The following is an 11,518-nucleotide window of genomic DNA, read 5'->3' on the forward strand; positions in this document are numbered from 1 at the left end:
CAATGCCTTCCAACTTCCACAAGATCCTACAACTGCTGCCCAGTGGTTACACGAGCTCCACGATCTAGCCCGACAGTGTCCCACCATCTGCCCTTAAAAGCCTCCTCCTTTGGTTGCCAGACTCGTGGGGGACCACTCCGGATGCCCGTCCCGGTAACCAACCCTCATTCATCCCTGCACGCATGTCCTATCCAGAGCAACCTTTTTTCTGAATCGCATTGGCAACGCTTATCTGCCTTGTTCTGTTTTTTTTACAGACTTCTGCCATGCTTTTCCCGTCCTGCCATGAAATCCGAGCATCCGTATCAGACACCTGTGCTGAAATGCCAAGGTCGAGTGTAAGTTTACACTTTTTTTTTATTAAAGAACAATCATTCAGAATATATATGTAAAAATGACACGTAAGGTTGGTACCTTTCCACACTTTATTGTTGTTCATTTCAATAATGCATGTGAAAAATAATCTACTGTACAAAACACAACATACAATATATGGATCATCAATAAAATGGTTAGTTTAACACGTAGGCTTTCGCGACCAATATTATTCATAAACTTTTTTGGGTTAGATCACGTTATTTACAAATGTGTCGTAACCCTCCACCACCCGACACGGCCAATCAGCAAAAATGTGTCACGTTTACAAAAGACAAATAGTTCACTACTTTAGGCCACCGGTCTTTTAAGAGTGATTTAACATCATTAACAATTTTTGTTAGTACGACGTTTCGCTGGGAATTACAAATTGGCCGATGATGCTGGATGTAATTACCAGCGAAACGTTGTACTAAAAAATTGTAAATGATGTTAAACCATACTCTTTGGTTCTTTCGGTAAAGTCACGTAGGAGAAAAATAAAAAAAAAATCTAGAATGATGTAGTGAACTATTTATCTTTAGTAAACGTGACACATGTTTTACTGTTTGGCCGTGTCGGGTGGTGGAGGGTTACGACACATTTATAAATAACGCGATCTAAACCCAAAAAGTTTATTATGAATAAAATGGTTGTTATCCTCACTAAATGTTTAAATACGAGTGTGAATACGTACTCTAGAACAAAATATGGTAGTGAATAGGTCTTGCTGTATATGTGTGGCATTAAAGCAAAACATGAAATACAAAAATAGTTCCCTACAAATTACTTCCTAGTTTTATGCTGCTGCGTAGATTTTCGCCGTTATGGGGTACAGAGTACAAAACGTCACGGTGGTCCAATTGTAAATGTTGTTGGTTTACTTTCCAACACACCGGTGTTGTGAAGTAGTAACTAACTGGCAACTTTCGTTTACGTAACAACCCCTAACTAACTAGCTCTGTCGGTGGTGGCAGGTTTCACGACACACTTTTATTTATGCGATCGAATCCACAAAAAACCTTTGTTATGAAGCTTTCAGCCTTACGATCCGGGAGCTTCTCCAGGAAGTGAACGTCGTACATCATGGTAGCCAACACGTGCGGTACAATCGTTATTTTAAAGTTTTGATGTTTTCATTGTACAGTAATTGAATATAGGACTCGTGTTGTTACTTCACCGCTTGTAAAGAATATGTCAAATCCGTAATAATTTCATTTGTTTGATGATGGCAAGATTACAGATATGGCAATAATACTGTAAGAGGTGTAGGAATGTAACGGTACTTTGATATTTAGTGGCACGATGCAAAACAATATCTTAAGTTAATATCGGGGGAAAACAGAAACATGAGTTTTAAATACAAGAAAAACAGTCTTACTGCAGTTAATGCATACTACATACTGCTACAATCATATGCTTTAATTTGTACTGCTACAATATCACACTACTAATGATAAACCATATAAAGTTACTTAATGCTAATCATGTAACGTATCAAAGCTGTGCTTAAATAGGTGTAAATAATATCGATGGGACCCTTTTTGGCAGTATCAAGATAATGAATTATAAAACAAGGTAGTTTTTTAAAAATTATTTAATATTATAGGGTCCCGTAGATATAACTGCTTCACCCGAGCTATTAATGCTTTGGTGTTTGCATTGTCCTTGTACTGTTTGCCTTTTGACAGCCTTTGGTCTGTCGCCCTGGTGAGACAAAGCCATGAAAGACGTTGTCTCTGGTGAGGCCAATCAGTTTTAAGGACAGTGCATACATCATTAAAGCATATTTGTTTGCATTTTTTGTTTTTACCACAAGTATGTGTGGTTAATGCAGACTTGATGTCTTTCAATAGGTGTCTATTTAGTGTTTGAACTTCACACCTCTGTTCTATTTTGATCATTCAAATGTGTAAATGATGCTTTTAATTAGAATTAAAAAAAATAGCAGCCCATTGGTTACATTAATGGCTCCATGGCCCATGTCCGATGAGCCACTTAAACTTTACATATTTCACTCAAAGACTTGTTAAATGTTTCACCTACTCAAAAAAAATCTACTTCTTCACAATGAGTTAGCGCTGTATTAAAGCGCCAGCAACTTCACCCTGTGTGGTCATTCAATGTGCGCATATGTTACCCTCCTCATACTAAAATCATTGGCTTAAGTCTGCAGGCCAATTTAATTGACGTAAAACTTTCAGAGCACCCTCTGGTGTGTGCTAATACAAAACCTGGTGAATTGTGGAATGGGGAACCTTTTCCTATTGATCGAAAATCAAGAGGCCCTCACAATGGCAGACGTGACAAATCGTGCTAAAGTTAAAGCAAAAAATGTTGTCAGGTTGACAAATTTCCCCTCCAGTATCCGATTAGTGCGACTAAGATGCATACAAGTGATGGGTCAGTATCGTTTGTGGGCCGTCCCGAAGTGGCCATGGGCCAAATGATATTAAATCATGGGCCATATGCAGCTGGTGAGGCACGGGTTCCCCCCTCCCTGGCTTATGATTTTAAAGTGTCCTCTAATGTTGAACGTAGGTTGAGTTTAACCTCCCACCAAACTGAGATCAAAAAACAAAGTGAATGGAAACTAATCGACGACGCGCTGCAAATTGTCGCATGCATTCTTTGAAATCATTTCGTAAATCTTCTTCGTGCGTCTCTCGATGGCTGCCTGCACGAAGCTGTCTGGGTACAGCACGGCCATGCCCTCGTACACCTGTCCCATGATGAGCAGGCGCTCCTCCGACACCGTCACGTTGGGGCAGGGGCACACCCAGTTGATGTGCAGCAGCGTCACCTCCAGGTGCTTCGTGTTGAACACCTTGAGGCCCATCTTCTCGTCCTTCAGCACCTCGTCCACGATGATCCTCGCCACCCCCGAGGTGCCGTCCTCCGTCAGTTCAGCCATGCGGCCCAGGATAGCAAAATCGGAAAGGCAGAAACTGCGCGCGATCTTGTTTCGCGACTTGCAAGCCCTGCACTGGCGGCCGTGCGGAAAAGGACAGTTATCCTCGCACACCTCCTGGCTTTTAAAGTTGTTCTCATTGCCTTCGCAGCCGCCGTAGATGAAGGACTGGCAGCGCTTGACGAGCGGGTTGTAGGCCCAGCGTAGCGCCCAGTACTTGCAGGGTCCCTGCTGCACGGGCAGCGAGCATGTGTTGTTGATGTTGGTCATGCACGCCATCTTGCACTCCTCGTAGGTGATGAAGCGGTTGAGGCTGTTGTTGCATTGGCTGTGCGAGAACGTGAAGCAACCGTTCCTCTTCACGTCGAAGTACCACACCGTCTGGGTCTTGCCGCCACAGTCTTCGCGGTCCGGCATCTTGAGGCACTCTTCGATGGGGAACTCCTCCATGTCTTTGCTGAAGGTGTGCGGGTTGCGCATGATGGACAGCGGGAAGTTGGCCCTCAACAGCCCCGCTGTATTGCGCGCCGTGCAGGTGTAGATGCCGGCGTTGGGAGGCTTCACGTTGTAGATGACCAGCTCGCCGATGTTGGTCACCACCATGTTGCCGTACATGCGGTCGGGTCTCATGATCATGTTCTTTTCGCCCTCGCCCTGCTTCTCCCATGTGATGTCCGGCTTGGGCTGCCCGCTCACGTCGCAGTGGAAGCTCACGGTGCCGCCCAGGTACACGGACTGCTGCGCCGGCTTGGCGACCAGGGCCGGCCGGATAGGGGTCACGTACGTGGTGGGAGCGTTGAGCGTCGCCGGCGTGACGGCGGTCTCGTTGGGCCTCGGGCTCGTCTTGGGCCCCATGGTGTAGTACTTGCACGGCACGACGGTGAGCGTGACGCCCTTGACACACGCCTCGGCGTCCATGTAGCACTTGTTGTAGTAGGTGAGGCCGTCCGAGGCGCAGGTGAAGTTGGGCTCCTTCTCGCAGCGGTCCTTGCACTTGCACGTGGGCTTGCCCTCCCACACGTCGCACTCGGCGCCCTGCTGGGGGCACTGGAATGAGTAGCACGAGGCCAGATCGTCGTGGGTGATGGGCTCGCCCTCGGGGAAGCGCGCCGTCACGCAGCTCTTGAGGCCGCACACGTTGTCGCAGCATTTCTCCAGGGCCATGCAGTCCTGCGAAAGTGGACCGGCCAGACGTGGTTAGAAAACGAAGTACGTTTGCAAGAGTTGAACAATAAAACGAGCGAACAACTATTTTCTTTCCCTTGCTAAGGTTGTTGTTGTTGTTCAACCGTCTCTGTGTGTGTGATCTCCTTAGCTTGTTTTTTTAATGTCTCCCCGTTTTTATTGTTCTTGTTTGTTTCCCCTCACCATTATTTCCAAATGTGATTTTGTATATATTTATTTTCGTTTGTGCTGTGGTATTTCTGAGCTAAATAAATGAAAATCCTTAACCTTAACGTGGATTCTACGTACTGTTTATAACGTATCATACTACGTTTCAAGTCAAATTGGCTTCCTGCTGTTGGTGGCCCTGAATTAGTGGTGGAAATTCCATATTCTTATGGTGGGGTTCAATCTATCCATAGCACTAAAATGTAAACACATTCTATACTTATTTAATGTAGCGTGTGTGTATAAAGTTAGGGGGAGTGATAGCGTAACAGTTAGCACGCTGCACTATGAACCCAGGAACCCGAGTTCGATTTCCGCTCATGGCCAACACCAGTGACGAATTAATGAACCGGTGCTGGGCCTCCCCTAGGTCGACTCGGCCTCAAATGAGTACCCGGTGAGGTGTGTAAACATCGCCACTATGGGGACAAAGGCGGCCGGGCATGGTGCTGGCCACCCACCCCTTCGTGTGCTGTACCGACCTTCATAGGTGCTCCTCGCTAACAGCGCTAACCCCAACAGTTCTGTTAAAGGCTAAACAGGGGATGTTTGTCTTTGTATAGCGCATACTGAGGACAGTATGCGTATCATGGAAACACACGAACTATACTGTTTTAGCCACATACATTTAGCCACATGCTGCCCAGGCTTAAACTCCGTGTTACTGGTTTAGAGCCTTGAGATTCTTTCTTTGCTTGCTCATAAATCAAAACCTGTGTGCAACCGTCACACCCCGTTACCGTGGACAGCTCACAGGTTGCACATTCCACCCCCGTCATTCAGCAGTAGCGGCAAAATAACTGTGCGCGAATCAAGGCGGTAAAGCCTCTTGCAAACTGACTCGTTTGTAAATTTCACTACAAATCAACACGTGTGGTGATTGTTATCCAAACATTTCCGACGTCAAAAAATAAAAACATTTGAAATCAGGACATGAAATGAAAAAGTACGCGCATTATTTAAATGCAACACTTCTAAGTCGTATTTGTTTGGAATTGAAGATCATGCTAGTATTTAATTTATTATTTTCTCTTTATACGCGACTTTACCGAAAGAACCAAAGAGTATTTCCTGCAGTCACGAAAGCTCCAAATTAAGAATGAAGATCACGTTTTTTTAGAGGAGTCTGATCTCGTATTAAGTGTCGTAGCTGTTCACCTGGTCTCCGTTGCACTCCCTGTTGCAGGTGCTCTGCGCATCCACCCACAGGTTCGGGTTGAGATCGTTGGGGCAGACGCCGGCGTGGGCAAATTTATAGGGCAAGATGCTGGCGCCGTTTCCACCGCACAGCGCCATCAACAGCAGCAGCAGCACCCCGAGCCACTTGCCGTCAGCACCAGCAGCAGCCCGGCTGGGTGCGCGCGTCGCCTTCCCATCGACGCGGCTCAAGAGCAGAGAGGCGCGCAGCCCCGACGGAATCATCGCGACTGCTCAAAAGCCTATCCGAGTCCCGACGATCACGTTAAAGAGGTGTGCCGCCGCCAAGAGGCTGTGAGGCTGCACCGTCGGACAGATCGGCGTCGTGGACACGGGCTCGCTGCGTTCAGATGTGTACCGCGCACGCTCAGGTTCTGCTACAGGAGCGAAGCTTTGCTGGTGGGCATCGGCGCCAGGTTATATATGCTCTCTTTTGGTCCGGATGAGAGGTATTAACTTTCCCTGGACACCATTTCATGAATGTGCCCTGCCCGCAGGCAGTCTGCTGGTCTTGCCAGAACTCAGCTGTACACCGCTACAGGTGCCCAGAGCCAGCATGCCAAACGAAACGGGGAGCTTTTTTTATTTTTTACGAACAGAAACACCGAGCGTGCCGAGAAAATTATCGAAGGGATTCGCCGACATGAAGCGCAGCCAACTCGACCTGTCTGTGTTCTCCACAACAAAGACAAATACCTTTGTTTTTAGTGCTGGCAATAACAACACCGTTAGCAGAGAGAAATGTGTTGACGTCACATGAAGAAAAATAATTTAAGTATATTGCTGTCAGCCCATTCACATAAGTTAAAGGGAAAACATAATCACGAATATACATAGTGGTCACGAGAGACCCAATAGCTTTTTACACATTATACCATACTTTATTACTTCTAAATGGGATTAAAACAAGAGGTAAAACCTTTTTAATAATTAACAAAGGCATTATTTAAATACATTTTGACACATGCATTATGCAGTTGGTTATCATAAATAAATGTCGAGATACCATGATGCCATAAAAATTGATGTTTTATCAATAGCCGATTTCAGTCAAAGAAATATCCGAGATATTAGACCAAGGCCGTAGCCATGGAGTCAACATTGGGGGGGGGGACCAATTTTTCCAGGGGGTCTGGCTGGGGGTCCCCCCCCCAGAAAAAAAAATCAGAATTTGAAAACTAATTTCTTGCCATTTCCTGCCTAAAATATTATTTATTTATTTTGTACATCTAATAGTGTATTGTAATACATTGCTGTTTTTTTCTTTTTTACCTTTTGTTTCATTGTATGTAATGGCAGAGATTAGGGATTAATAAAGTACAACCATAACCACAATCATATAAACAGAAATCTATTTTATAGCAATATATTCGGGGGGACATTTTGAGCATATTTGAATATTGGGGGGGGGATGTGTCCCCCAATATATATTATAATTACGGCCTTGTATTAGACAACACTTTGGAAGCAAAGCAACTTAAACTCACGTTCACCTACAAAAAAAAACATTACCAAACTCATAATTAGAAACGAAACATACCCGCAAAATGAAAAATATAATGTACACAATACAGTTAATCTGTAAGTACATGTTTGTCCAGAAAACTCCTACACTCCTCCACTAATTTCTGAGAATTAGGTTTCATTTGAAAGCTGATGCTATGTGGTTTGTTAGAACAAGGTTAAAATCCACCTGTAAAATGTTTTACCTTAAATTTAATAATTCAGGTAATTCAGCATATCGGCCCCAGTCCTGCGTGTCTGCTGGCGTTTGACATGACCCCAGTTTCAAAATCATGCAATGTATAGTAGGCATGTGTCATTGGAGAGGGTGTGCGTTGAGGAAACACACGGGAGGCAGCCAGCGAGGAGACAGCTCTAATTTATTACCACGACTCTCAAGTGACTCCCAACTAGTTGGAAATATTGTCCAAGGAGCCTTGCAGACACAATAATTGCCAGTCAGAGGCACATGTCAGATCGCACATTCTCAAAACGTGCGACTTTAAAGCCGGGCGGTGGTGGCTATGCACGTGACATGTGATCCAACACTGTGGAGGCAGCGAGGGTTGTTCAATCGCCACAAATGTTGTAAAACTCGCTTCCCGTGGGCGTCGAGGTGCCATACCCTGGCTCGCCAGGAGAAGGCAGTAAAGTAAGTGGACTAATTGCCAACTGCTTTAATCTGTGTGGGGATAGAGTGTTGCCCCCTCGCACGCGTGGTTTTATTTCCGGGCGCTCCGGTTTCCTGTGATGTGTATAGACACTCATTAATTGGCTGATGACATCTTCAAATAAAAACGCAATGCAGGCCGCCTCCTGAAAAAGAGTCATACAACTCAAGGGCGGCTTTCCTGGATAAGGTAATGCTGTGTAAAAGTGAAGCAAGCAGATATACATTTGTTGCATCTCGCAAGTGTTTACAGTGACTGGAAATAATCAGAAATCACAAAGAGATAAAGGTGTATGTAATATCGACAAAACATGTATATATCCATGTTTCCATATACTTGACTGCTTAAATATATGCAATACATTTCACGTGGAAATCCTAACTTGCTCGAATATTTTCATGTGCCTTTAATGTTGGAGCATTGCAAATGTGCAAAACATGGTTTTGGGTGATAATTTTAACTTATGTGGCCCGGGGTTTTCCTCCGCAAAGGTTATGTTTTGTTAACGATGCACGGGTTTTTACGAGGTTGATCATCGTTCAACACTGCCAAAAATGTAAAGAATGGACATTTTTTATTGGACACATTATATGTCATATCCAAAGATCAAAAATCTGATGTTTTTGTAAGCTCCTTAAAGGCATTCCAAAATGTTAAATTAAAACATACCCCAATACTTCATTATTGTTTTCTTTGGAGGACTGGAAAGGAAGTCCATTGATCTATGATACGCCAAACCCTTTTTTTCAATGACAGGAATCTTCTCTTTATGTTATGAATGAAGCTGGTTCCATTTACTCAGATAAAACTATAAGATTGAGATTGACGATAACCATGAACTCTGGCTGTCCCCAGGAATTCACTGGTCCTGCACAAAAACAACCTCGATTTCCCATACACTCCTTCAACAAGTTTCTTTAGAACTGCTTTTTGTGTTTAGTTTTTTGTCTTTACCCCCACACTTCCAATAAGCATGGTTGGCTACGTACGGTGCGAAAGTTCAACACACATACAATGCATACAACCAAAGACTGACGATTGTGCCATTAAGCAGACACCAAGGGTGAACTGCTATTTCTCCCGTTTGCGCAATTGGGGTGTTAAATCTGACTGAATGGCACTGTGGCCGAATGTTCAACTTGTGTCAAGATTGCAAGTTCCAATCCTGGCTACAGGTTGACTCAGCTTATTATCCATCAGTCGATGAAGTGAGTACCATTGACTGTGGAGTAAAAAGCAGTTTATTTACCCCTTTAGACTGATTAACTGCCAAAGAAATGTGGAATTTCCACCCCTGGCTTAAGCCCACCCATAAAGATGTACGCAACCCCACTCGTTTGGGCAGAAAGTTGTTCTGACAAATTAAATTTCCTTTGAGACCGAAAAACATCATTGTAATATTATTTCAACAATCAGTAACCTTTCCAAATCAAACATTATTTGGCGATACTGTGTTGGCAATAACAACGCCTTACAGGAATAAGTATATAATACGTGACATTTTAGGCAATTGCCCTTCTTCAATAATCTTCCAAAATTTGTCCTTCCTGAATGGTTTTGACGCTAAGTAAGGATGTCCTGGAAAGCTACTCTGCCGTTAATCTTGACCACCGACCACGATCCCTTCAAGCATCGTGACCTGACCAAGCCCACTATTTTTTTTCTAAGTTGATGTCTTTAATTTCTGCACATTCTGTAATCCATGTGTTGCCCTCCCTCCCCATAAACCCCCCAAATCTCCCCGCGTGCCCCCCCTCCCTTCTGGGCACCCACACGCACCAACCACCCCTGCTCCCGGCCTCCCGCATCCCCACTCCCTCCCCTCTGCACGCTGGGTGGCGCATGGCCTGCGGCCAATAAGAACGCGCGCAGGGCGGCACGTGGCCAGCCAGGCAGGCAGCCAGCCAGCAAAACTTTTTCTAATATAATATGAAGTGGAGGGTGGGTGGGGGGAGGCATGACTTCAGCACGCATGAACCCGGTTCAACGCTGCGGGATGCGGGTGAAATCAACGCGCAGACGTGCGCTGTAACATGTGCACTTGCCCGGTTGTGTGCCAGCCAGCCAGCAAAACTTTTTTCTAAAGCAAGTTGCAGCAGCACATTCAGTGAAAACAATTGCCAAATTAGTGCTTACATAACTGTTACACACAAAAGCGTGAGAGTATAAACAATTATTTGGCACAGAAACAAAACAATACGTTCAAGTAGAATTTGTACATTCATTCAACTAGAGTAACTGACCTTGATAGGTCACTCAATAAGCAACCACACATGAGTATGGCATCATGTAGCATATAATATTATTTTGGGCAAGCTGGATTTTCCCATTCCAAAGCATGTTCCGTTGCAGCAATAGCAGCGTAACCTGCAGTGGTACACCTACACGAGCAGTCCGGTTCTAGCCATTGTGATCGTAGCCGTTCATCTGTAACTTTGACAAGCTCACAGCTGATTTCCATACGAACGGTTAACATGTAACGTTGGGCCGCTAAAACAGATTCCTCATTTACCATGAGTAACGTAGCCACATAGTGGCAGAGGTTTGAAAATAACATCCTGCTAATGTTTCACATTCTCCAGATACAATTCACAATTTTTATATTCAACAATTACAAGATAGGAGAGGCAATCACTTTTACCGGCATGTGCCTGCGCTGCCCAACACGATCGGAAGTGGCAAAAAACCAAACATACTTGCTTGGTTCTGCGTGCTCTTTTATCATAATCTAAAGGATAATGCCAACTCATTAAGTAAAAACAATAACCACCACCACATTCACGGTTAATACTTCCTAGTAACAAAACACAAATAGGCTGTTTCAGTCAGTTTCACTGCGTTGGAGCATTGCCCCGAAACATCAGCCTGTACCATTGCCTCCCAAACAAGCCGGATTTCGAACTGGCCATAGCTGCTGGTGTCAACGGATCATTGCCTTCACCGCCCTAATGGAAGCCGGTTTCCAGCATCAACAGAAAACTAGCACAGCAACAGTTGACCTCTCTGCTGCCTATGACACTGTTTGGCATCATGGCCTGCTGATGAAGTTGGCCAAATTCATGATATGGCGTTCAACGAATTGATGGGATGCTCAGCAACCGTACTTTTAGGGGACACCTCACTGGTAAAAAAACAGCTGTAGTGGAATACTGAATGGCCTCCGTCAAAGATCGTTCCTCTTGCCATCACTATTTATCATATAAGTGATCTGCCCTGTACGTCATCTTGCAAGTTCATATATGTAGAGGACTTGGACCTTGGTGCATAGGGAACAAACCTCGAGATTATTGCTGATACTCTTGACAGCTGACCTAACTTTATTGGAGGCAGATTTCCGTCGCTGGTGACTCTGACCAAATTATTTCAATAACCTGAACAATCATGCAGTAGATGTCACTCTTGATCTGTCCTCCGGTGGTAGCCCAGGGCACTGTGACCCCACTCCCAAGATATCTAGGGATTATCATGGACAGAAGTATGACCTTTAAGC

At 44.7% G+C, this 11,518-nt stretch overlaps 1 protein-coding gene across 1 annotated transcript; it reads right to left on the reverse strand.

The window, feature by feature from the left end:
- Window positions 1–411: 411 nt before the first annotated feature.
- On the reverse strand, window positions 412–9,734 carry LOC144718741 (WAP, Kazal, immunoglobulin, Kunitz and NTR domain-containing protein 2-like). Its single transcript, XM_078594240.1, has 2 exons — window positions 5,816–9,734; window positions 412–4,435 (listed from the first exon to the last, which is right to left on the reverse strand). Exons 1-2 carry the CDS (start codon window positions 6,077–6,079, stop codon window positions 2,948–2,950), a joined length of 1,752 nt encoding a protein of 583 aa, XP_078450366.1. The 5' UTR covers window positions 6,080–9,734; the 3' UTR covers window positions 412–2,947.
- Between the last annotated feature and the right edge of the window lie 1,784 nt (window positions 9,735–11,518).

Source organism: Lampetra planeri, chromosome 5, assembly GCF_965212315.1.
Source record: "Lampetra planeri chromosome 5, kcLamPlan1.2.h2, whole genome shotgun sequence".
NCBI classification, from domain to species: domain Eukaryota; kingdom Metazoa; phylum Chordata; class Hyperoartia; order Petromyzontiformes; family Petromyzontidae; genus Lampetra; species Lampetra planeri.